At 49.4% G+C, this 26,425-nt stretch overlaps 2 protein-coding genes and 1 non-coding gene across 3 annotated transcripts in view; 1 reads left to right on the top strand and 2 right to left on the bottom strand.

The window, feature by feature from the left end:
• LOC311359891 (low-density lipoprotein receptor-related protein 1-like) overlaps positions 1-26,425 on the bottom strand; it is a 96,006-nt gene that overhangs the window by 9,860 nt on the left and 59,721 nt on the right. Inside the window, exons 32-75 of the mRNA XM_084479918.1 lie at positions 26,162-26,311; positions 25,866-26,006; positions 25,438-25,566; positions 24,604-24,735; positions 24,390-24,524; positions 24,085-24,214; positions 23,599-23,725; positions 23,252-23,403; positions 22,987-23,111; positions 22,399-22,773; positions 18,344-18,533; positions 17,869-18,073; positions 17,543-17,735; positions 17,306-17,431; positions 17,005-17,133; positions 16,702-16,821; positions 16,498-16,611; positions 16,182-16,331; positions 15,687-15,809; positions 15,086-15,202; positions 14,216-14,344; positions 13,965-14,093; positions 13,554-13,694; positions 13,024-13,211; positions 12,576-12,759; positions 12,365-12,450; positions 12,152-12,271; positions 11,517-11,704; positions 10,109-10,314; positions 8,267-8,455; positions 7,663-7,811; positions 6,928-7,021; positions 6,717-6,833; positions 6,060-6,179; positions 4,800-4,922; positions 4,055-4,180; positions 3,772-3,888; positions 2,975-3,081; positions 2,633-2,765; positions 2,246-2,368; positions 1,975-2,097; positions 1,387-1,524; positions 864-1,001; positions 377-496 (exon numbers count right to left, since the gene is read on the bottom strand). Of these exons, the coding sequence (XP_084336044.1) occupies positions 377-496; positions 864-1,001; positions 1,387-1,524; positions 1,975-2,097; positions 2,246-2,368; positions 2,633-2,765; positions 2,975-3,081; positions 3,772-3,888; positions 4,055-4,180; positions 4,800-4,922; positions 6,060-6,179; positions 6,717-6,833; positions 6,928-7,021; positions 7,663-7,811; positions 8,267-8,455; positions 10,109-10,314; positions 11,517-11,704; positions 12,152-12,271; positions 12,365-12,450; positions 12,576-12,759; positions 13,024-13,211; positions 13,554-13,694; positions 13,965-14,093; positions 14,216-14,344; positions 15,086-15,202; positions 15,687-15,809; positions 16,182-16,331; positions 16,498-16,611; positions 16,702-16,821; positions 17,005-17,133; positions 17,306-17,431; positions 17,543-17,735; positions 17,869-18,073; positions 18,344-18,533; positions 22,399-22,773; positions 22,987-23,111; positions 23,252-23,403; positions 23,599-23,725; positions 24,085-24,214; positions 24,390-24,524; positions 24,604-24,735; positions 25,438-25,566; positions 25,866-26,006; positions 26,162-26,311 (6,351 nt within the window). The remainder of the gene's footprint in view (positions 1-376; positions 497-863; positions 1,002-1,386; positions 1,525-1,974; positions 2,098-2,245; positions 2,369-2,632; positions 2,766-2,974; positions 3,082-3,771; positions 3,889-4,054; positions 4,181-4,799; positions 4,923-6,059; positions 6,180-6,716; positions 6,834-6,927; positions 7,022-7,662; positions 7,812-8,266; positions 8,456-10,108; positions 10,315-11,516; positions 11,705-12,151; positions 12,272-12,364; positions 12,451-12,575; positions 12,760-13,023; positions 13,212-13,553; positions 13,695-13,964; positions 14,094-14,215; positions 14,345-15,085; positions 15,203-15,686; positions 15,810-16,181; positions 16,332-16,497; positions 16,612-16,701; positions 16,822-17,004; positions 17,134-17,305; positions 17,432-17,542; positions 17,736-17,868; positions 18,074-18,343; positions 18,534-22,398; positions 22,774-22,986; positions 23,112-23,251; positions 23,404-23,598; positions 23,726-24,084; positions 24,215-24,389; positions 24,525-24,603; positions 24,736-25,437; positions 25,567-25,865; positions 26,007-26,161; positions 26,312-26,425) is intronic.
• LOC311359894 (galanin receptor type 1) lies at positions 19,560-21,654 on the top strand. Its single transcript, XM_084479924.1, has one exon. The coding sequence runs from the start codon at positions 20,570-20,572 to the stop codon at positions 21,626-21,628; it is 1,059 nt and encodes a 352-aa protein (XP_084336050.1). The 5' UTR covers positions 19,560-20,569; the 3' UTR covers positions 21,629-21,654.
• LOC311360303 (small nucleolar RNA SNORA57) lies at positions 25,115-25,249 on the bottom strand. The gene has a single exon (XR_014638397.1). It is a non-coding gene; the product is annotated as a small nucleolar RNA SNORA57 (small nucleolar RNA).

Raw genomic sequence — 26,425 nt, 5'->3', positions numbered from 1 at the left:
TTGCTCTGCAGTGAAATAACATGCATACCCACCAGTGAAAAATCTGTGTGAATGAATAGGTGACAAACTATTTGTTCCATCGTTATGTACGATTGTATTTCTATGGTTGTTGCAGTCTTTTGTTTTGTTTTTGGAAAAATAGAATTCAAGTATGTTAACTATTTTGTCATTTCTTAGATATATTTACATCTTTGGATATTTTTGCTTGTATACAAAGCAGCATTACAGGAAATTCAGATACAGAATCATTTAGGAGAGGGTAGGGGTCAGGCCACCACTACCCTTTCCTGACCCTATGTTTAAACTAATTGACCACTCAGGGATTGCTGCTGCTTCAGTTCCTGCTCTGAAGAGTTTAATTTTGGGGGGTTCTTACTGTCAGCCTTGCAGGTGTCGTGGATCTTGGTGAAGTACTTGTGGCAGCTGCACTTGTGCGAGCCCTTGGTGTTGTTGCACATGTGGGAGCAGGCACCAAACTGCTGGCACTCGTTCTTATCTGAGAACCAAAGAGGGACACAAGTTAGCACACTATACTGCTTCAGTCAGATATTGTTCTCACATATATGTGTTTAGGTTGATGCTTTCAAAAGCTACAGAGATTGTCTGGCAATTTGCCTATGCAGCAAGAATGTTCTACAAGCACAAAAGTATCACGATGAGAAGATGGGGAGAGGATCCACGAGGGATCCTGCAGTCAGGAGGAACTCTCTACAGAATCTATCAATCAATCTGTGTTTCACTAACATCATTATTCATCTCATCCATTGTCTTACTGCACCAGGGAATATAACCTAAAACGTAGACCGCAAAGGACATAAACCCAAGAGCTTTGGGGCCACCGGTCTGGGAGGCTGGGGCCCTACCTCCACAGGTGCGGTGTCCGGTTTTCTGGAAGCCGGGCTTGCAGGAGCAGAAGGAATCGGTGGCGTTGGTGACACAGTGGGCCTCGTCTCCGTCACCACACTGGGTCCTGTTGCTCCTGCAGTCGTTCACCTTAGTGTCTGCAGAGAGAGACAGTGAGTGAATACTGTGTATTTACAGTGTACCTTTAATTGATCTGTTTAAAGGAGATACTGGAATTTTTAGAATTTCCCACATTTTACTTTTTATTTATTGAGTATTTAATAGTGTATCTGATACGTGTATATACTTTGTATTTAATATTTTATTTTAATTCTTTATTATTTTATTATTGCAACCACTTTGGCAATGTAAAAGCTTGTTTCTCATGCCAATAAAGATTTTTTGAATTGAATTGTGAGTCACACAACATGCGTGTATGTCAGCACTGACGCGCTGACACTAACACCAAAACAGAGAAACGGTGCTAGGCTAACCTGATGCTAACACCAGCTCACAGAAACAGAGAAATAGAGCTAGGCTAACCCGTCTTGCAGTTGATCTCGTCGGAGCCGTAGTCCTCGCAGTCGTTGAAGTAGTTGCAGATCAGCGTGGAGCTGATGCACTTCCCGTTGGCGCACTGGAACTGGTCTTTGTCACAGCTGGGCACCGCTGAAATCACCTCTGTCAACACACACATACACATACACATAAATAAAGAGCACTAGAAGAGCATGGCATTAACACTGCTGAGGGGAGAGGTTGCACTCCCATTCCCAATGAATATGTCTGTTGGTATTGACAAACACTGAAGCATATGTAAAATGGAGAATGCAGCCAGTGTTTTGGGGGAGTGGCCTCTGAAGCCAATCCCCCAAAACACTTGATTAGCTCACTAGCTTCAGCAATAGCTCTGACTAGCCTTATGGAAGACTCCGGTCATGCTTGATCAAGTGTTCACAGATAGGTAGGGTCTGTGGACAGCCATACATATATATATATATAATTATTTATTTATTTATTTATTTATTTATTTATTTATTTATTTATTGATTACCGTCAGGATGCAAAGAGAATTTCAACAAATATGGAAAATGCTAATAGCGAATGTACAAACTGTCATTTTCAACTCACCGCAGTTGAGCTCGTCCGAGTTGTCGCCGCAGTGGTTCACGGTGTCGCACCTCTTGGACAACTGCAGGCACACCCGGTCGTTCTGACACCGGAAGACCCTGGTGGGGGGGCACTGGAACCGCCCTAGGAGAGGAGGCGAGGAGAGGAGGTGAGGAGGTGAACGAAGGAAGCATAGAGGAGGCTTAGTGAAGGAGGCATAGAGGAGGCTTAGTGGAGGAGGCATAGAGGAGGCTGTCTGAGGAACAGTCGTAACAGAAGTCGTTGTTCTTACTGCACTCGTCTGGGTTCTCGTCAGAGTTGTCTCCGCAGTCGTCCTCCCCGTCACACTTCCAGGCCTGCGGTTTGCACAGCGTGTTGTTGCACTGGAACTCATCCAGGGGGCAGTGTCTCCCAGCTGGACCACACAGGGACACCAGCACACCAGTTCAATCACAGGCTCTTTGATCCGGCTATGTTACACAACAACAACTCGATAGGGAAAACTGTTGCAAATTTTGATTTTGAATGTGAAAATGTGATTTTTAAATGAAACTTAACCACTGTAAATGTAATATCGTGGAATAAAAGCCTAACCCTAAAAGCCTAACCCTCACAAACAAGTAAACATACACACACACCCACACCAACCCGTTAAACACACACACAGACACACACTCACCAGCAGAGCCACACTTCTCCTCGTCGCTGCCGTCCATGCAGTCGGCGTCGGCGTCACAGCGCCAGCGGATGGGGATGCAGTGGCCGTTCTTACACTGGAACTGGTCCTGGTCGCACTTCAGGTCACAGCCATTCTGGGACACACACACACACACACACACACACACACACACACACACACACACACACACACACACACACACACACACACACACACACACACACACACACACACACACACACACACACACACACACACACACACACACACGAATCGGTCAGTCTAACGTGATAATAACCAAGGGAAACAAAGGGTTGGCGTCAACGGCGGTTTGGTGCTCACCTCATCAGATCCATCGGCACAGTCATGGTCTCCGTCGCACTTCCAGCGCCCGGCGATACAGCGGCCGTTGGTGCAGGCGAACTCGCTCTCAGAGCACTGGCGAGGCACTGAGGATAAACCAACCAGAGGCGGGGTTTGAGACCGGACTCCAAAACAGGAGATTCCATCAAATGTAACGTACATCACAAAGGGCGGGAAAGGAGTTCAACTGAGGTAGTAGGAGTCTAATAAGAGGGAAATGGAGCTTCAGGTGGTTCATTATTCATTAACATTAAGATAGTTTACTACCAAGTACATCCATGTACCTTTCTATGTATGTAGTGCTATCTAGTGGTTAAAGAGAACACTACAGTAGTTTTGTTTAAATGTTTCTTCCCAGATCCGTTTCACCTCTTAGTAGGGGTTACAACCGAGGGGCTGTCATGGGTATAGCCAACAGAGACAGGATGCACACACAACACAACACAAGGGTCAGGGGGACAGACAAAGGGCAGGCTAAGTCTATAACACGCACACATACGAATGGTGGAGAGACCTACCTCTGGGTCACACCAACAGGACAGTATGAAATGAAACAAACATCAGATGAGTGGAGATGCACAAGAGGTCACCAGAGGTGATGTTAATGTAATGACCGTGACCATGAGTTTCACATGGAACATGTTAGAGCTGCGTTAGTGATGACTATGGTGTGGTGGTGTGTACGATGTACACCGTGGAGTGTACACACACTCCACGGGTGAGACCGAGAGTGAGCTTGGGATGAGCGGAGCGCAGGGAGATGAGCGGCGTCCTACCACACTCGTCTTCATCAGAGTTGTCTCCACAGTCGTTGTCGTAGTCACACTGCCAGCGGCCGGGCACACAGCGGTTGTTCTTGCAGCGGAACTGATAGGGCTCGCACGTCCGCTCGGCTACACAGGATCACACACATGAAAGAAGCCCATGAATAATTGTGTTGATGTGGGAGTTTATATGTTGTTGTGTTCTCATGTATGTGTTGTTGTTGTTGTGTGTGTGTTGATCTGCTGCCGTGTTGTTGTTTGTATGGTTGTGTTGGACAAAAGAGGAGGTCCTCACCACACTCCTCCTTGGGCTCGTCCGACGAGTCGCCGCAGTCGTCTTCGCCGTCACATTTCCAGCGTGCCGGGATGCAGCGGCCCGAGTCCTTGCAGCGGAACTCGTCCACGCCACACGTCATCTGGGCTGCAGGGGGAAGGCTCGGGTTACTCATCAACAAGTGACCTCTGGACATGCACAGACCATGACCATGGAGAGTGACTTAAGGCTTAAGGCATGCAAGGCAGAAAATGCATTCACGCAGAAATAGACATTTTACATAACAAAATGATACGTGCTAAGCTGGTGGACAGCGGTTGACCTGTCAGTCAGTGATCCGTGAACCGTATGACTCATTCACATTTAGGGGATTTTGCGTTTTCATCCAATACGACTCACAACCGTTCACACATTCCCTTACGGACGGTGGAGTCAACCGTGCAGGACCACAGCCGGCTCGTCCAGGTGAGGCGTCTCGCTCAGGGACACCTCAACACTCAGCTAGGAGGAGCCAGGGATCGAACTTGCAACCTTCAGGTTACCAGTCAACCTGCTCTTCCTCCTGAGCTACTACCACCCCCCCAGACATCAACTAACTAGGCATTTTACGCAACAAAATTCTATGTAATAAAAAAGTAAAGTCATGTTAGCCGGTGGATAGCGGTTGACCTATCAGTCAGTGAACTGGGTGAACCGGGGGCCTCGGCGACATTCATCAGTTGTGAGACGATGGTGATGGTGATGAAGAAGAAGACGAAGGCCTTACTGCAGTTGGCGGGTTCGTCAGAGCCGTCGACACAGTCATTGTCGCGGTCGCAGACCCAGACCCGCGGGATGCAGCGCTTGGTGATGGCACACTGGAACTGGGTCGGGGCGCAGGTCACCTCGGCTGGGACAACAAGCGGTAAATGGTGAATGGACCGCATCTATACAGCACAACCAGTGGCCACTCAAAGCACTTTATAATAGTGCCTAACAATCACCCATTCATGCACACATTCACACACCGACAGAGGAGTCAACCGATAGCCAGCTCGTCAGGAGCAGTCAGGGTCTTGCTCAGGGACACCTCGACACTATCGAACTAGCAACCTTCTGGTTACCGGTCTACCTTCTGAGCCACATGCCGCCACAACAAGGGGTGAGCAGAGGGTTACTGGCTGACATGATCTATAGTCACACGATCATGATTATAGATCATTTAATTATGTGGTATCATGCCTATTTACATTATTGAATTATGTAATGTCATGCTTATTTACGTTATCAAATGATGTATTATCATGATAATTTACATTTGTTCATGTTAAAGAGTACAGCTTGAGCCCAGAACGCCTGACTCTGGAATTATAATGGAAGCTTATTTAAGCAATCTTACACGAGATGGCGTTCTTGAATGTCATTATTGGTATGCGAAGCACAGCCGTAGGAATGAGGCGCTTGCGCCGAGCTCCGAAGTCCTGGGCTTCAAGTACCAATAATGACATTCAAGAACGCCATTGAGTGTAAGATTGCGATTCAACAACACAAACCATCTTCATTATCAACAATATTGTAAAATATTTTCATATTGTGGGTTAATTTACCCTCAAATTCAAGCTTTCTGCCCGAGTTCATCTCCATCAGAAAATAGTTCCTATAGTAACGATAGCCGACTCTTGGTCAGTTGAACATTGTTATGGAAACTAGGCTCATGAAAGTAGTTTTGGCTAGTTAGCGTAGCGATACTTTCTGTAATTAGGCACGAACGTTTTGTCCGTTCTTTCACCAGGCATTTAAACACGCCCGAGAATGGGAATTGACCAATCGGAGTGCTTGCTTAAACTTGCGTGTTATTGAATTAAACTTTATGCACAGAGTACCACTACTAAAGCGCTCAACTTTCACTAAGTAAGACAAACTTTTGTCAAGGAAATTCCTTCTTTGCAAATACTTTGTTCCTGAGCCATCGTACGTTGTCGTGTGCTATTGAAGACACATGAAACCAACGGAGAGAGCGACGCAGAGGGCGGGAGTGTGTACTCACGACAGTCCTTCTCGTCCTCCCCCTCGCCACAGTTGTCCTGGCCGTTGCAGCGGAAGATACCCGGGATGCATCGGCTGGGGTGGGAACACTTGAACTGACTGGGCAGACACACATGGATGTCTGCAGCACACACACACACACACACGCACACACATTACACGGTGTGGAATAATTAAACACAAATCTATAGGCATCGTTATTAATGTGATCACCCCTTTGTTGTTCACTGAAAAACTCTTTGAACCTTTTTCTCTTTCACCAGTCCCATGGGGACTCTTTAGTTCAGTAGGTCACATTCTGACCTTCCCTTGTGTAGTTCTAGCTCTGTGTCCCACTGTGCCCCTACCATAAACCACACATTCCTGTCTTTAGAGAACTACCCCACCCCTCAGACTCTCCATTACAACACTTTGTAATACAATAGAAGATCCCCTTTTCATTCTTCTGAGGTATATTACATATGTTGGTGCTGTGCCTCGTTTTCCATTTGAGATCAATGGCTCTGTCATGTTTGAGGAGTCTTGCAGTCAGATGCTATTGTTGTCTCTTATCAATGCACACAAATCCTTACCATAATATGACATCAACACTGCAAAGTAATTTAAGAGGCACGTTGAGAATGATAAGTAAGAGCCAATGAAAGACAATGAAAGGTACCGCAGTTTGCTTCGTCAGAGTTGTCCTGGCAGTCGTTGTCTCCATCACAGATGTAGGCAGGGTTGGTGCAGATGCTCGTCCCGCACTGGAACTGACCCGGCCTGCACTTAAACTCGGCTGCAGAGGAACAGGAAACAATTAGTAAGGTCATGATTTACAACATGGTTAGTGTCACATAGAAGGATGGACAGACAGACCAACAGGCACTTACGGCAGTCAGAAGGTTCATCTGAGCGGTCTCCACAGTCGTCCTCTGTGTCACACTTCCACCAGAAGGGGATGCACTTGTCATTCTTGCAGACAAACTGAGGACAGAAAGAAAGGAGAGATGAATCAGATCTATGGAGGGAGAGATGGACCAGATCTATGGAGGGAGAGATGGACCAGATCTATGGAGGGAGAGATGGACCAGATCTATGGAGGGAGAGATGAACCAGATCTATGGAGGGAGAGATGAACCAGATCTATGGAGGGAGAGATGAACCAGATCTATGGAGGGAGAGATGGACCAGATCTATGGAGGGAGAGATGAACCAGATCTATGGAGGGAGAGATTAACCAGATCTATGGAGGGAGAGATGGACCAGATCTATGGAGGGAGAGATGAACCAGATCTATGGAGGGAGAGATGGACCAGATCTATGGAGGGAGAGATGGACCAGATCTATGGAGGGAGAGATGGACCAGATCTATGGAGGGAGAGATGAACCAGATCTATGGAGGGAGAGATGAACTGAATCTATGGAGGGAGAGATTAACCAGATCTATGGAGGGAGAGATGAACCAGATCTATGGAGGGAGAGATGAACCAGATCTATGGAGGGAGAGATGAACCAGATCTATGGAGGGAGAGATTAACCAGATCTATGAAGGGAGAGATGAACCAGATCTATGAGGGTCTCCCACAGTGAGTACAGAGAGTTCTTCTGGGGTCATCCCGTCTCACCTGGCTGGCGGTGCAGTTGGACATGCAGGTGTGCCGGTCGCTGGCCAGGTAGAAGTTGGTGGGGCAGGCACACTTGTACCCTTCTCCAGGGGAGAGCAGGCAGAGGTTGCTGCAGCCCCCGTTGTCTGTCTGGCATGGGTGATCAAGCACTGCGGACACAAGAGAGAGAGACAATTTCAACCCTCCTGATTCAACTGTTTAGCAGTTTGCAGTACATTGAATTTTTGATGTTCAAAAAAGTCAATAGCAACTACCAAAACGGGAAATGGAAAAAAAATGGGATTTTAAATGGAATCATAGAAATGGAATCCTCTATTAAATAAATTATCCTATGATGGACATGTTATGTTAAGTTTTAGAACACCATTACCACCAAATATGCAAAACCAAATATGCAAGGACATCATCATTTGCACTGGTACCACTACCACTTTACTACCTCATTTCTTATTACCACTGTTTTAGTTTCTCAACTTAATATTCCTTACTTTATCTATTCATCTATTGATGCTGCTAATTATTGAACATATTTTTATTTATCTTTATAATCCTTTTTATTATAACATTTTTAAAACCAAATCCAAATGGCGGGGAGCCCGCTCACCCTCGGGCTGGCGGTAGGGGTGGTAGATGTGCACGTCCATGGGCCGGTGCAGGATGCTGATCAGGGTGGTCTTGTTGGTGCCCAGGGTCTTATGGGCTCGGTTGATGGACTTGGTCTCCCAGTCCGTCCAGTAGATGTACTCCTCAAACAGAGTCATGGCAAAGATGTGTGGGATGTCCTGGGTCAGAACTGCAGAGGCACAGACACACAGGTTATTAGTTACTCTTCCATTTGGGGGCGGCATGTCGCTCAGGAGGTAGAGCAGGTTGGCTGGGGATCAAACCCAGACCCTTTTGGCTGGGAGCATACCCAAATCGTTACCACTACCCTGTCCCCTCAACCCTGTCCATATGCCACACAAACTCACTGAAAGATGTCTTAATCCATGATTAGCTGAAACTATTTGATCAGCCTGATCAGGTGATTTTGTAGTGAAGCTTATTGAACGCATCTGACGTACATGAGAGAGAGCCCCTCTTCCACCTACTCCCGCCCAGCTGTATTCACTTGCTGGTGTAATTCACGCACACTTAACGCACGCTTCACAAGGCTTAACACTGCAAACAGGCCCTTTCCCTGCTGTGTTCATTCCTGATGTTTGCTCTCTGGGCGTGTGCGTGCTGTCATGGAAACGCGCCATACGGCCGCCATATGTCCTAAAACACTGCGGGCCATCTAATATATAGATCAAACATGGTTACGCATATCGCAGGCACACACACAGACACACGGACCGCCACAGCGCTCGTGTCAACATCAGCCGCGGGACTGCTTATCACTGTGATGGTGTTATCTGGTCGTCCCGTGACCCCCCAGGTGAACTCTGATGGGTGGGCAGACCCACGGGGGGGGGGGGGGGGAGGGGGAGGAGCCTCATGCACTGCAGTGAGGCTCAAGTCAGAAGAGCTCATGGAAATATAAGACAATAATGCAGTGTGTGTGTGTGTGTGTATTGTTATCACAATATATTTAGTCACTAGTCTAGACGTCACCATGGTTCCTTGGAAAAGACTTCATTTTCTGATCAGAATAGAGTTATTTAAATGAACAGGATGTAACAATGGCAATACATTTGAAATTCAGTCCAGCCCGTGCCTCTAAATATCACAACATTGTGCCATGCAAGCTCTTCTGAATGCATTACACATGCACCACAACAGCGTCCGTGATCCCACACACTATTCTCCATCAGCCTCCTCATTGTGTGAGCTTGGTTCTCCCTAATACCCCCTAATACTCCAACAGTGAAAGACAGCGCCCTCTTCACACACCCCGGGGCAACACGTGCGTGCGTGCGTACAACACTCATGTGCTAAGAGTGTTTAGCGGATGCAGGGAATCGCAATAAGGGAACTCCTCTGCTCTGTCCTGCATTCCTCTGCTGCGTGACAATATCCACCATTGTAGTGGGTGTGCTGAACAAGGGAGCCCCATTCAGACGTCACACACACACACACACACACACACACACACACACACGAGAACCTTAGTGGGGCCGTCTCCCGCATTCAGGAGGGCTGCCCCCCGGGCGCTGCTCTCCCCTGACGCATGTATTCGCACGTGCGTGCATGCGTATGTGCATGCGTATGTGCGTGTGTGTGTGTGTGTGTGTTGATCTGTGATGTGTGTGCGTGTGTGTATTGATCTGTGATGTGTGTGTGTGTGTGTGCATTTGTGATGTTTGCATCTTTGTGCGTGTGTGTGAGTGTGCTTGTGCGCATGTGTGTGCTTAGACCGAGCATAGTCATGAATGATTCATGAAACCTGCCGAAATGTCAAGCAACACAACATCTTGTCCGGCACCTCAACGCAAACCCCGCCGGACGGTCCCCGGGCGCTCACCTGTGTGTCTGTTGGTTCCGTCCAGGCTGGCGAACTCGATGTAGTCCTCGCGGGCGTCGGCCCAGTAGATGCGGTCGTTGACAAAGTCCAGCGTGAGCCCGTTGGGCCAGGTGATCTTGTCGTCCACGATCACGCTCCTGTTGGTCCCGTCCATGCCGATCCTCCCGATGTGAGGGATGTCCCCCCAGTCAGACCAGTACAGGTAGCTGGCAGCCGGGACACAACAGAAATTGTAAATGGACTGCGTTTATATCGTGCTTTTCTAACCAGTTGCCACTCAAAGCGCTTTACACGTCGCCTAACGTTAGGCGTTTTTACACTGCCAAGCCGGTTCGGTCGCGTCTTGGCACACCCGGCAATTTCACCGTCTTGCCTGTGTGAAACCGAGTGGGTAAAATCCCCCGTCGTCACAGAGCGGGCTTTCTTGGTTGACAGGAGAAGGCGGGGCTGCGCCTGGAGTCTAGACCTCTACGAATACGAATGTTTTTATTTTTTTATGATTTAAGAGACTTGCATGCAAGAATGAGTATACATGTGAGGGTAGGCTACAAATGCGAATAACTATTTACAAGTGCAAAAACGCCAACATATTCTTTATTTTGCTGACCACTTGTTGCTGACCTCTGCGTCTTTCTCGTAGATCGCACCATCTTTCCCCATCTTTGTTTAATGCGACTGCATCACCTTCTCTCACATGATCAGCAGCTCATGGATTTCACCATCTCTCCAGTTAGAACTACTCATGTTGATATCGCTGTGTTGTCTCTGTTGTAGAGACAGTGCAGCAACACCTCTACCCAAGCCCCCCCCCTGGAACCACGGAGCCATCTAATCGCATTTACATCAAAATTAAACCGCCAATGTGTGTAGGGTCCGGGAAGGTAAATTGGGGTGCTAGCTCAAGCTGGCAATTAACCTCGGGCAGTGTAAACCCGTGGACCGTGCCGGGAAAAAGGTGTGCATAAGACGGGCATATTTGTCAGTGTAAAAACGTCTATTCACCCATTCTTGCACACAGTCACACACCGACGGCAGAGAACCATGCAAGGCGAGTGCCGGCTGGTCAGGGTGAGGTGTCTTGCTCAGGGACACCTGGACACTCATCTAGGAGGAGCCAGGGATCAAACTAGCAACCCTCCAGTTACCAGCCAACCCGCTCTACCTCCTGAGCCACATGCCGCCCGCACATAAGACACATAACGTATGAGAGTGGATTAAACAGAGTGGTCACTACCTCTGAGTATTCAGTGGATCAAATACATAACATAAAACTTATAACACGATTCATTTAGCATATGGGTTTCCTCATTTGATTTAGTCATTTAACAGAACGTAGAGGTGCGCCGTCTTGCTCAAGGTTGCAACCTTTAGCTGGGAGTCCCACAAGTCCCCCAGATCCCTGGCTCACCCGTAGCGCACGTCCACGGCCACGGCGCGCGGCTCCCGCAGCCCGCTATTCACCAGCACCGTGCGGTACGCCCCGTTCAGCTTGGACACCTCGATGGTGTCGCGCCCCTTGTCGCACCAGTACAGGTTCCCGCCCACCCAGTCCACCGCCAGGCCGTCCGGGTTGCTGAGGGACGTCCGGTGCAGAACCTGCCAATCGTCATAAGAGTCTGAGTGAGATTGTGTCCAATCAGAGAAGACCTGATGAATGATCTTGTTGATTCTTCGTCTATAATATTGTGGGTGGCCGGCGTATTGAATAGGAAGAAAACATCACAGTATGAACTAGATCTGAATGTTATATATATATGTTATATGTTGATTACCATAAGTCGGTTCTATGCAGTAGTATGACGTTAAACCATAAACTATTATGATGATCATAAAAAGTTATCCCACACCAAGTCACAATAACTAACCCCTGTATGATGTTCTTCCTCCACTTGATATCTGATCCCAAAGGTTGAACTGGTACTCATTGACTAAAACCCGCATACAGTTTCCCCGCCCAGTTAGTGTCTAGATCCAAGACGGCTGCTAGGTGGATAAGGCCCCAGGTATTGACTTCCAGCCCACAGTCCCTGGTGTCTCACTGACCTCCACGCTGCTGCCGTTCATGCGCATGCGGCGGATCATGCTGCCCTGCGTGGTGACGTCCGTCCAGTAGATCATCTGCTCGGCGTAGTGGAAGTCCAGCGCCACCGCGTTGTTCAGGCCCTGGAGGAGAGCAGGAGAGGAGGACCGGGTTTACCACCCTGCTGATCACGTGTGGGAGGAGGTGGTGGCTTTACGGTCTCACTGCAACAGTACCTGTTTGATGAGGGTGTAATTGGAGCCGTCCAGATTCAATTTTCGTAAGTAATACCGGTTGGCGAATATGAGGTAGGGCTCCTCCTCTGCACACAGGGAAAAAAATGATGAACCATTTGAGCCAGTCGCACTCAGTGCTGCATTCATCAACATACACAGCTGAGACCCATCCGGCCTTCAAACGAGCTGGAGGGCTGACAGGAGGGCGTACCGGAGGTGGACTTGCAGATGGTGGGGTCGATGGGGCTAAGCTCGAAGCCGTCCACGCAGAGGCAGTGGAAGCTGCCATGTGTGTTGATGCAGCGCTGCGTGCACGGGTAGCTGGTGGTGCACTCGTCCACGTCCACGCACGTCTTGCCATCACGCTTCAGCTGGAAGCCAGCCTCACAGCGGCACTGGAGGGCCCAGAGCACACAGGGCGGGTCAACACACAGCGGTCTTCAAATGCACACACGACATAGCACGCACACGCTTTTTACATTTTTTTTATGCTTTATGATAGAGTGTGATAGATAGGAAGGTATGGGAGAGAGAGGGTTGCATTACAAACATCTCAGGTTGTTCCCAGTCTCTCATTGAAGTTGAAGTTCTGGAAGTGAAGCAACCAGGAGCAGAAGCCGCAGGGCCCACCTGAGGTATCCCCCAAACCAGCGCTGTACCTTGAAGCCGATCTTGAGGTCGTCACAGAGCTGGGAGCAGCCGCTCAGCTTGCTGTTCAGGCACTCGTTGATGAAGCAGTTGAGTTCGTCGGAGCCATCACCGCAGTCGTCGTTGCGGTCGCACAGCAGGGTCTCGTTCAGGCACTTCCCGTTGCGGCACATGAACGCCGACTCGTTGCACTTCCTCTCTGCAAGGGAAGAGGTAGGACCGCATGTGGTGTTTAGCTCCTCGGGGAACGCTCTACAAAGAGAACGTTGTACGAGGGTGTGTATGCAACATTCACCACACTGCACTGCACTTCAACCGTGTGATTAAAGATTCATTTTTTCATTTTTACTAGGTTGGGCTCCCCAAACCCTATTCTGTCGTTTAATGTGAGCCCTTATGAAGACCATGTGCCCCCATCCCTGTTAATGGACAATTTTGTTTCTGTTCCTCCCCCTCCTGTCCCTCCCATGCGTCTGTCCTTCCAGTTTTCTCTCCCGTCTTCAGGCGTAAGACGAGGGTTATATTGGTTGAGGCTCTTTACCGGACTCTGTGCAGTGGGGGTTCTTGGGGGCCTCGTCGGAGCGGTCCTGACAGTCAAACTCTCGGTCACACTCCCAGCTCTTCTGGTTCAGACAGCGGCCGTTGGCACAGCGGAACTCCTCCGGGCCACAGGTGGGGTATTCTGAGAGACAGAGAGACGTAGTCCTCATGTTGCTGTGTCATTGAACCATCAAATATGCTGTCCTCTTTTTACATAAGAACAAATAGTGACAACCCTTATTAAATGTCTTTCACACTCTTTTGTTTATCGTTTTGTTTAATTCAATCTCACACACACACACACACACACACACACACACACACACACACACACACACACACACACACACACACACACACACACACACACACACACACACACACACACACACACACACACACACACACTTACCACACTCGGGTGATTCATCTGAGCCATCGGAGCAGTCAATGTCGTGATCGCACACAAAGTGCTTGGGGATGCACTGCCGGTTCTGGCACATGAACTCGATCTCGTCACAAGTGTTGTTGCTGGTGTACACTGGGGGGGGGGGAGGAGTCGGTGATTAAAAGGGATGGATGAGTGGATGAGCTGGTATGGGTGTTCCAACCCTTTTTAAAAAGGAGAACCAGTAAACAACATGAACAGGGCTTTGGACTCACAGCAGCCGGCCTTGACGCTCTCGTCGGCCCCGTCAGGACAGTCCTTGTCCCCGTCACACTTCCAGCGCTGGGGGACACACATGTGGGAGCCCGGGCACTGGAAGGCCTCTGGGCTGCAGGTCTTGGATTCTGGGGAGGACGGAGAAGAGTCATCAGGCCATACGAGATGATGACGTACCATGTGAGAAGCCTTTCGCACTGGGGCCCTCCATGCCGACAATGTTTGCACTCACAGTGCTGCAAGAGAATTTGGATAAAAGCATCAACCAAATGACGTGTGTATTATTATATTAATTTCTGAACAGCGAGTCTTTGTCAGAGGAGCCAGAATTGTGTTTATGCAAGAGCTCTGAGGAAATTGGTTTTAAACAAGGGATTCCAAGGCAGTGATGTATTCATTATGTGTTTGAGGTTTTAAACAGAGAGAACATTGTGGAACTAATCACATTTTTTTGATCTACAGAGAATTTATTTTTATTTCTCTGTATAATGTTAATTTAGGCTTAAAAGAATATCAAATTGGTTTTCAAACAAGAAGAAAAAGAGAAAATTATAAAATCCTCATTAAAATATGTCCTCCAAGGCAAGTCAATCAAAAGGATGGGATGCAATGCATTATGGGAACACATTTGGAAAAAAAACCCTTACACTAAACCTGCCTTCAAAGGTTTGCGATTCTTCAACAATCACCATTTTGGTTCAGACTTTAAACTCAAAGCTTCACTGGCTCTGAACTATGTCGTACCCAAGACATGATCCCTCCTTATTCAACCATCGGATTCGTCCAACCATTGGACATCAGCAACGTCAGTGTACCATGATGTGCCGTGGGAGACACGGTGTCCACAGTGTTTATCGGTCGCAACTCACTACACTTGAGGTCCTCGTCGGAGCCGTCACCGCAATCGTCCGCCCCGTCGCACACCCACCGGCTGGAGATGCAGCGGTGGTTGGAGCACTCAAACTGGCTGGACGTGCAGAACTTGTCTGGAGAAAGAAAGAAATAAAGAAAGAAATAAAGAAATAAAGAAAGAAAGAGAGAGAGCCAAGGGAGAGTCATGAGGGCTCATGAAAGAATGACATCAACATGATTCTTAATAAGTGGTTCCAGTCCTTGGACTTGCAAAATGCCCAACGAATACGGAGATGCAGGAAATGAATGATTTAGCATCACAATTGGTGCTGGAACAAGAATTGAGTAATCAATAATGACATCATGAGCATGAGGTAACATCATTTAAGAAATGTGGGAACTGAAAACAATACAAAATGTTGCTGCTAACTGCATCAGAAGTGCTTAGATATGGTTTATTTGATCCATTACATTATTAACCGAGATTTATCTAGTTAAACAGATCTACCAAATGTACGATACCTTGCACACTGCGCCTTCAGATGACCCTCACCCTTACATTTCATAGACAACAATACAAAATGAAGAACAAAGGTGATTGTAGTCTGGAGGACTGACCACAGTGCGTCTCGTCCGCCCCGTTCTCACAGTCGTTCTCTTTGTCACACGTCCAGCTCATAGGGATGCAGCGGCCACTGGGACAGGCAAAGAAGTTCACCGGACACTTCAGCTTCCTCTTGTCTGAGGACACAGAAACAAACACAGCGCTTCCAGTGAGGACATGTTGTCGTGGAGCAGGCCGGGTGCCACCTTATCCTAGCTATCGTTGTTGTAGACGGGGAACGGGTTAACCTAGTGGTTGTTGGTGCTTGGCACTTGGTTCTATGAACATCCTTACTGTACCGGCAGAGATATATTATTTGTTTCTCTTTTTTATGACAATTATAAGTCGCTTTGGATAAAAGCTAAATGCCCTAAATGTAAATGAGGTTGGAGGGGGGGTACCGGGTAGGGGTTCAGTACCCTGTAGGGGGTCAGTACCCTGTAGGAGGGCAGTACCCTGTAGGAGGGCAGTACCCTGTAGGGGGTCAGTACCCTGTAGGGGGTCAGTACCTGGGCAGTTTCTTTCGTCGGAGTAGTCTCCACAGTCGTTGTTGCCGTCACACACCCAGGAGGGCAGGTAACACAGCGTGGTTCTCTCACAGCTCTGGAACGACGCGCCCTTCACCCCAAGACGGAAGAAGCGCGCGCAGTCGGTGGCTTCTGGAAAACGGAGAAAACAAAACCGTTCAGTTAACACCGAGACCGGGGCTAGGGGGCGCCACGCCCGGCTGGAAGGCACTGGGGTAGAGGGCGAGCTAGAGAGAGAGAGAACAAGAGAGAGACAGAGAGCGAGAGAGAGAGAGAGCGAGAGAGAGCGATCACTCACGGCAGTTCATCTCGTCGCTGGCGTCCTCACAGTTGACCACTTGGTCACAGCGGCTGTAGTTGGAGATGCAGCTCCCATCCTTACACTGGAACTCCCCCAGCTTGCACAGAGTCACTGCGGCGACAACACGTTGGCATGATCAGAAGTTTGCACACGTTAATCCATCATTCTGAGACTGAGCACATGAGGTGAACTCTTCCTCACTGTTGCAGGGCAGTTCGTCCGAGTGGTCGCCACAGTCGTCAGTGCCGTCGCACCAGAACTGGTGGCCGATGCAGCGTCCGTTGATGCAGCGGCGGTAGCCCTTCTTACACAGCCGATTGGCTGTGGAGGACGATGACGTCATAGTATATGGTGAGCATGATTGGTTGTTCTTCTCGGGGCTACAAACACCAGGTACTAATGCTAGTTATGTGAATTATCTAACAGTGGAACAATATTGTGGAACACTTTATGGAAAGTTTTCAGAGAAACTTTCCAAGCAGGTCCTTCAGACCAGAGCCTTACCGCAGTAGGACTGCTTCTCGTCAGACTTGTCCTTGCAGTGGGCCATGCCGTCACAGGTCAGACTGTAGTTGATACAGTCCCCGTTGCCACACTCAAAGTCCTCCACGCTGCCACAGGAGATATTCAGAGCTGTATGGAGTCAATGTGGACAAATATAGTTTAATCACTCATTTAAAATGAGTAAATAATTATACATTTGTACACCTCAAACATATTTTCCCCCCAACACCCCACACCCTACTGTGATCTAACACCAGACAAATGTCTCCCCCCTGATCCATCCCATCTCCCTCTCTCTAACCTGAACACATGTTGTCCTCGAGGAGGCGGCGGTCTCCACGGCAACTGCAGTTGACCCGTCCATCTGAAGTGGGCAGACAGAGGTCCTGGCAACCTCCGTTGTTTGTTCGACACGGAGAAAACTCACCTGTCAACGTAGAAGTTGTACGCTTCATCACATCACCGTCAATCAACACAGCTACTGATCACAGTCATTGATCATTGATCTAGCAGCGGCTGATCGGTCAGCCCCACTCACAGCTGTTGGTGTCGTTGGCCACGGCGATGATGCCCATGGGCTGCTGGGGGATGTCGGCGCGCAGCACCTTCATGTCTCCGCCCGTGTACTTGTCAGCGCGGAGCACGGCCCGCCTCACCCAGTCCGTCCAGAAGATGTAGTCCCCGTACACGGCCAGGCCGAACGGGTGCACCGGCTCGTTCTTCAGCAGCATCTAGAGGACAAGGACAGACACACACACAGACACTGTTACACACACACACACACACACACTAACCTAACCCTAACACTATTATGGAGGAAGTTAAATTATTAAGGTCCTTCAGCGTAGAGGACAGAGGACTCACGTAGCGGTTGCTGCCGTCGTACTCGCAGCGTTCGATCTTGTCCAGCGTGGCGTCAGAGAAGTAGAGCTTCTCGGCGCGGTGGTCCACGGCCAGGCCGTTGGGGGTCTTGATGTCACTGCCGATGATCACCAGCACGTTGGCCCCGTTCAGGGAGGCCCTCATGATGCTGGGGGCCTGCTCGTTCCAGTTGGTCCAGAACATGATGCTGACGGGGGGGAAACATGCAACAAGATTAGTTTCCATCCGAGGAGAGGGCGGAACTAAGAAACAACATTCACCCCAACACAATGTTTTGGGGTGTTTTGGGGGTTTCGAAAAAACCCAGATCTACTGTGTCTACAAGCTAAGAAGTTATTTGGATGAAACCGTGGGAAAATGAGATGTCTATTATCTCCAAACAGGGCCACCTTCCCCGGCTGTTAAGGCAGGAACACATCACTTCTCACACCATGGTGAGAGTGAACAGACTACTCACTCCTGGCATTCGTCCAGCACGAAGGCGCGGGGGTGGTCATCCCCGGACATGGTGACCACCGTGTTGCGGTTGTAGGCCACCGAGCGGCTCTGGTCCACCGTGTGGCGGCTGATGGTGGAGGTGGTGTAGCTGGTCCAGTACAGCGTGTCCCAGCCCCGGTGGTACGCCAGCCCCTCCACCGACCCCACGTCTGGGAGGGGAAGAGAGGGGAGATAGGCACAGGCTAGCTTTGGTTTCCAATGTTGCGTCCATGACTTTGGTTTCCATCGACTATATTTATTTGGATTTTTTTTCGGCGAGCTGTAACAAGAATTTTTTTTATTATTATACATTTTTTTAATAGTTGATTTTTTTAATAGTTCCAGGAAATTACTATTTCCTGGAAATCTCCTATCTCCTGGAAATGCCTATTTCCTGGCAGTTTTTTGTAACCAAATAATTTCCCCCTGCCTCCCCGAAAAAAATCCAGAACATTTAATGAGGTTATCAGATAAAGACCATTTAAATAACCATACACAAAATAATGGAAAATCTTACAATGGTCATGGTGGTAGACTATCCTTGACATCATTCACCACGTTCCTTAATGATGGAGGAATGATGCAGCACGGTCAAGGGCCAAGACTAGTATAAGAGGCAGCCAGTATAAGAGGTTTGCAGAGAGAGTTTGGCGGAGGTAACACAGATAGCCTGCAGTCCTGGATCCACTTTAAATAAATCATCCAGTCTTTAAGGCCCGCCTGCCTCTAAGGGTCTACACTCATTTCAAGTCCTCCTTTCACAGATGAAGCTCTCTTCAGGGGGATGGTTAATTTAGGAGGTGCAGGCAGGTTTAAAAGGTAAAACGTGAGGAGAAAAGACCATAACCACCGCAACATCAATTTCTTTATAGCTGTATCCACCCACTTATCCACATATTACCTGCCTACTTTCTCTCACAGTCACTTCAGTACCTTTTGATCTGAAGCTCTATTTTGAGAAGGTGCTGCACTACGATACACACAGTGTTACGTCAAGGCTACTTAGCAACAAGCGCCACCGTGTCTTCAAAAGGTTGGTTTCCAACGTTATTTTCCCCCTCTGTCATCCGATAAACCACATTTATGACCGCTGTTGCTCGACAATAAAAGCCTGGACTGTTTGTTCATGTCAAACAGTTAATGAATGTGAGGATGATTGGGCTTTTAGACAGATGAGGCATTTAGCAAACATTGTTGTAGCTAAAACACTACACACATCTTAAATAATCTACCTATGGGCTGAAAAGAATCATGGAGAGCCAAAGGCGCCTGTTCCTACTCATCCACGCCGTCCAAAACAGAACGGCTACAGTGGGTCTGAGTCGCAGCTCATCAGAGGTGAAGTAAGAGAATAATCTCGTCCGTGCCTCCGTCCCCTCTCTCTTTACCCGGACCAGACGACCCACTGAGCAAACAGTATGGTACGCCTGCTACAGAGTACATAATACAACAGACACAGCTCACACATCCCCTGTCGCCTGCTGACAACTCACAACCTTCACCCTTTTGAATCACATTGGATTTTTCCTTTTTAATTGGAGATTGAAGAGCGTTTGAGATTTAAAAGAGGATTTTCTCCCTCACCGGTAGTATCAAGAGGTTGTAAACATCTGGAGAGCTTGTGAGACACAGGACAAGGAGTCCACCAAACAATACGAGCACTCATCATGGAGCAGAGGCGAATGCTTTTCGTGCGGAATAGCGGCCAATAACCCTTGGGATTCATTCCTCCTCTGTTGCCTGGTTGCCAGAAATCAATAGCACTGTGACAAGATTTACTGCTGCATTTGTGCAGTTAAAACACAGGCTGCTCATCTTTGGAGCAAATCTAAAAATATACACTTCACAGAAGGTCATCTTTCCATCTTCTCCGTGAGTACAACTGGATGTCTTCATATCAAGTGATGGGAAAAGGTCAAGAATAACTTCAGATACACTCTTCTTCAAGGGCTCTATTTTTTAGTGGGGGCAGGAGAAACCTGAAACATTATCTTAAATAACCAGTATGTATATAAATATGTGTTGTCTTTTCCTTCAATGATGGCCACATATGCCAGTTGAGTGTGCAGGGTTATCTTGGTTGCCTGAATAGCTGTTGATACCTCTGCCATCACTTTGGGACGAGGGCATGCTTATGATGGCTGTGGTCTGAGCTGGAGGCGGGAGCGATTCTTCCACAGACGGGACCTCGGGACATTGATCGGAAATGACTGAAGGACCTTTTACGGCTTACTCCGAGCTGCAGCCGGTCAACGGCAGTGGGGTCGGTGCGGCGAGGGGGGAAAGCGTCGTCGTCAAGGTGCTAGTGCCCACCCTGGACGCCCTCATCCTGGGCACCGGCCTGCTGGGCCACTCCCTGGTCATCACCATCCTGGCGGGCCGGCGGAGGAAGAACAGCCACGCCCCCCACAGCACGGACACCCTGCTGCTGGCCCTGAGCGCCGCCGACATCCTGCTGCTGCTCTGCCTGCCCTTCCACACGTCCGCCATCGCGCTGGGCCGCTGGCCCTTCGGCAGCTTCCTGTGCAAGGCCATCAGCTTCATGGGCGTGGCCTGCTCGGCCGCGTCCGTCTTCACGCTGTCGGCGTTGGCCGTGACCCGCTACCTCACCGTGGTGCACCCGACGTGGGCCTTCCGCTCCAGGATGCGGCGGCGCATCACGCTGATCGCGGCGCTGCTGTGGGCGCCCGCCCTGGCCCTCGCCGTGCCCCAGTTCGCCTTCCGCACCGTCAGCTCCTCCAGCGCCGTCTACTGCTTTGCCTTCCTGTCCGACTTCAGCCAGCTGGTCTACAGCACCGCCCTCTTCCTCTGCGCCTTCGCTCTCCCGCTGGGCGTCATCGTGCTGATGTACGCCAAGATCTACCGCTTCCTGCGCCACGCCCGGCAGCTGGGGGGGGCGCCGCGGCTGGAGCGCTACCAGAAGCAGGTCACCCACACCTCGGCCCTGCTGGTGCTGGTCTTCACCCTGCTCTGGCTGCCCTCCTACGCCCTCATGTTCTCCTTCATCGGGGGCACCGTGGGGGGCACCGAGGGCTTCCGCTACGTGGCCCTCCTGGCCCGGCTGCTGGCGTCCTCGGCGGCGCTGGTGAACCCCGTCCTCTACGTCTTCATGTCCCACAAGTTCAGGTGCGACCTGGCGGAGCTCGGGAGGCGGCGCTGGGAGGACTGCCGCCGCTTTCTGATTGGCTGCCCGTACGCGTGGGGCAACGCGGACACGGTGCGGCCCTTTGAGCTGGACACCACGTCGGACGGAGCGCAGAACTGACCGGCGAGAGGTCACTGGACACAGACTCCCCCAGCCCCTCCCCCAGCTCCTCCCCCAGCCCCTCCCCCATCAATGTCCTTTTACGGCAGGAAGTGATCTGCTATTTTCTGATATTGTGGAATTTACGCTGAAATGCTTTTTGTGTTAATAAACTATGTTACGTAAAAAACAACACAATAACATGTATTAGGATCACGGTCGTCTAGGCAACATTAACCACATCAAACATTCAATGTTTTAAACATTGAAGGCTTGAAAACAGTTCTGGGCTTTTAAATGTGAATTCACCTTGATGGGATTCAGGCACCTGCCCCTTGAATCATTAATGAGAGTGGGATTAAAAAAACACTTAAACATAACTAGGAGAAGAGCTATGGGCCAAGGGTGCATGTGCGTGGTCTTGTCCCTCTACTTTACCCAGAGCCCCCAGCCAGCTGTGCTCCCAAACCAATGGAGATGCTCCCTGAACAACATAATGAGCCGGCCAAGGACATGCAACACACACAACAAGAGCACACGCAAGCCTTTTCTTGCCTTTAGATAAGGACAATATGTGATGAGAGGCGGTTCCTAGAGATTACTCAGAGTGGCAACACTGAGCTATAGAGATCGATCATCTGAGATGGAATTCGATTTTGTGTTTCACAATAAGTCATCGCTGTAAGCAACATTAGCCATTCTATGTCTCTGGAGAGGTACAAGAGGTATCGTGACACAGTGTAGTACTCATAATTAACATTAATGCTTATACACAAACACTTCACACTCACTGTCCACCACGATCTTGCGGTCGGTGCCGTCGTCGTTGATCTGCTGGATGTTCCCGAAGTGGATGTCGCTGAAGAAGACGCGGTTGGTGCCCTTGCCTCCCCCGCCGTGGTAGTCGAAGCTCAGCGCGATCACGTTCTTCATGTGCTCGGGGTCCTCAAAGGGCTTGATGGGCGCGTTGAGGTTGGTCTCGTCTGACAGGTGGATGCTCTTCAGGATGGTGCGCTCCGAGTAGAGCAGGTAGCCGTCGTAGTCGCGGCAGCTGCTGTTGTCCTCGGCCAGCATGCCGTGGGCGCAGGCGCACGTCCGCTGCCCGTTGCCGCGGAACAGACACAGCTGCTCGCAGCCGCCGTTGTCCACCTTGCACACGTTGGTGCCTGAGGGAGGAGGACAGCCACGCACGCGTTATGGAGTCGCACAGAACGCGCCACACTTGACACCTTGTAGTAGTTAACAAGTCGCTTTTCCTAGAGGACTTTGGTGTTAATTAAAGTGGGAGGGAGTGTGTGTGTGTGTGTGTGTGTGTGTGTGTGTGTGTGTGTGTGTGTGTGTGTGTGTGTGTGTGAGAGAGAGAGAGAGCGAGTGTGTACCTTGCTGCCTAGCTCTGTTGAAGACCTTGATGTCCTTGAGCTGTACACCAATGCCAGTCCTGAGCTGAACGGAGTCGGTGGCGTTGTCCTTGCTGCCTCTCTTAATGGAGCCGTTAGCGTGAGTCCTGGACAGAAAGAGAAGGACAAAACACAAAACACAGTCAGCCTGCATGTATCTATTAGACAATGCCTTTGCTGCGACACATCACGCCAACATTTTAGTCCTGATTCTAAGAGCTGCTTCCACAGTGACGTTACGACCCACCTGTCGCTCCAGTAGATATACCCCTCAAAGACGGACACGGCGAACATGTCCATGTTGTTGTTGGCCAGCACCAGCTCCCTGTTCTCCCCCGTCTCCAGGTTGATGCGTTCGATCTTGTCCGTTCTGGCGTCGCACCAGTACAGCAGACCTTCCTGTCATGTACACCAGCGTCAACAAAGAAACTAACTAGCTACAAAAAGCAAAACTAAAAGAAAACATAGGAATAAATGTACACTGTGAATCAGTATAGGACGAAGTCGAGCTAAACGACAAATAGTGTTAAGGTATTGATCGTGTTGAGGGTTCTGGGGGGAGGGGAGGTTCACAGTTTCGAGAAGGGAGCGGACCTGGTAGTCGATGGAGATGCCGTTGGGCCAGCTGATGCTGACGTTCACCATGACCAGCCTCTGGGAGCCGTCGAGACGAGATCGCTCGATGCGGGGGTACTGACCCCACTCGGTCCAGAACAGATACCTGCAGCGCCACAAAACAACCACATCAAGGTAAGTGGAGAACGCCTCACTATATGTCCTGCTGGGGACATTTACATTTAGGGGATTTTGCTGACGCTTTTATCCAAAGCATCTTACAACCATTTCATTCACACACCGACGGTGGAGTCAACCACGCAGGGCGACAGCCAGCTCCGTTGGGAGCAGTTAGGGTGAGGCGTCCTGCTCAGGGACACCTCGACACTCAGCTAGGAGGAGCCGGGAATCAAACTAGCAACCTTCCGGTTACAAGCCAACCCGCTCTACCTCCTGAGCTACTGCTTCCCACTGGGGTAACATCAAGAACACACTGTTGGTGGTCTTGTGACTAGGATGACGCACCCTTTGACCGGGTGGACGGTGATGGCCCGGGGTTTGTCCAGACCGGCAGAGATGACCACGTAGCGGAAGGACCCGTTCAGCCGGGCCACCTCGATCACATCGAAGCCCTGGTCCGTCCAGTAGATATTCCCTGGGAACACAATGCAGCACGTCACATCACGTGGATTGGTATGTGGACCACAGTTTGTACTTGAATTAAATAAATAACTGATGCTTTTATTCATGTTCTGTGCAATTGTCAACAATGAGCAGGTGGAGGTTATGATATGTTTTTGTTATTTTGACTAGAATGTTTCGCCCCAGACCTGCGATCCAGTCCACGGTGATGCCCTCCACGCGGCCGATACCGTTGGTGATCACATCCTCCCTCCACGTCTGGTCCCGCTTCGCCCTGCTGATGGTGCTCAGGCCCATGTCCACCCAGTAGATGGTGTCGTTCTCTGGAAGGGAAGAGAGGGTCAAAAGAGCACAGGGACGGAACAACAGCAAGGCCACCGCTGGAGTGATGGGATCTCTCACCAGCGTGGAAGTCGATTCCGACAGCCAGAGAAGTACCGGACACGGGCACAAGGGCGTCAGACTTGTCCCCTGGGTCCAGGGGAATCCCTCGGATCCCCTCGTGGACAGAGTAGAGCAGGAATGAACCCATGCCTGTCAGAGAGAGAGAGAGAGAGAGCGAGAGAGAGAGAGAGAGAGAGATCAGCACTGGACAGAGTGGGGCTCTCAGTGGAGGGTGAAAGAGTTACTTAAAGTATTCATAGAATTCACCAATACTGTATTTTCTTTTTTTTTCAAATGTCTCAATTCCTGACAACATGTCTGAATCCCTTAACATAACTAATCAATACATCTTTAATGTTTTGCATTATTAATATAGTAGTAGTAGAGTATTATTAATGGAATACAAAAATTATTTAATATTTGTGTTTCCAATGTTAGACCAAGAGGCAAGCATGTAAAACAACGCGTTTGACTTGCAAACTCAGAAACCATTTCAGTCCACCGTTCTGCGCGCTCCCTGGCGTTCTGAGTATGTACCAGCGCTTGAGGATAGAACCGGCATACGAGACGACGCCGGCACCGAAGACATAGCATTGGCTTTATTCTACCTCCAAACATACAAACACGAGTACTGAGCTACCACGAGTATGCCAAGAAATGGAGGGAACACCAATACTGTATTAAAGAAACAAATAAAAAGTTGAAATGGTGCATTCAGTCAGCGTCAACATATTTTGTAAAACATTAAAAATGGCAAAAAAATGTGGAGGCATAAGATATATTTTGTCCAAAGTGCTTGAAAAATTCTAATAATATTGTCCAAGACATGCAAGTGTGGGACATGGGTGTTACCTTCACAGGACTGCTGTCCCGTCTTGAGGCTGTATCCGGCGGTACACATGCAGGCCCTGGTGGTGGGGGAGGTGGGGAGGCACAGCTGGGAGCAGTCTCCATTGTTGTTGCTGCACAGGTTGTTCCCTACTGCAGGACCAACGACACAGTTTAGAGCCACATCTGGGTCCACCTAAGTGCTCGTCATGATGGGTGAAATACAGCGAACACGTGTTGTTGTAGGCTACTTGTGAAATAAAGTTGAATCTAATCAATGCACAACAACATTGGCACGCACTGTCTCGAAAGCCACAAACTGCGAGAGACTAACCGAATAAATCAAACATCAAATTAGGCTAAAACGATCCAAACTACAAGCAAGTTGTGTTTCCTTCAATCCATGATGTGCACAAACATGTTGATCTCAGCCCCAGGGGAGCCGGCTTTACCTTTCTGCACCTCTTCGTCATAGATCCTCATGTGGAACATGGGGGACGTGTTGTTACGCAACACTTTCCAGCTGCCCCCATCCTTCTTGTCACATGTTCCTATCTGGTCCGAGCCATGGTCCGCCCACCACAGCTTGTCTCCTACACGCAGGAGCCAAACAGGAAGTTAGGTCATGGAAACAAGTGCATCATTTGGGTTGGATGTTTGGGCGGATATATTCGCATCATGAAAATGTCCTCAGAGAGACGCCAGAGGAATGTCTTCACGACGGCTGTTGGGAGTCGTTCCTCCTCACCCATGATGGCCAATGCGGTGGCTTTGTACAGTTTGCCCTTAACGCCGTCCAAGACCTCCAGTTTGGATCCGTCCATCTCACAGCGATTGATTGTGCTGTTCCCTGAGCTGATCCAGTACAGCTGCTCCTTCTCAAAGTCAATAGACAGCCCTGGAAAGATACATAGACACATGACGTTTAAATGTCACAGAATGTCACTCCGTTCAAAGCGCTCTTCCTCTCTCTGATGGTCATTCGTCCAATGAAATGCGTCGTATCTTTGAT

Source organism: Micromesistius poutassou (assembly GCF_964030765.1).
Source record: "Micromesistius poutassou genome assembly, chromosome: 15".
NCBI lineage: Eukaryota > Metazoa > Chordata > Actinopteri > Gadiformes > Gadidae > Micromesistius > Micromesistius poutassou.
This window is presented reverse-complemented; position numbering and strand designations above follow the sequence as displayed.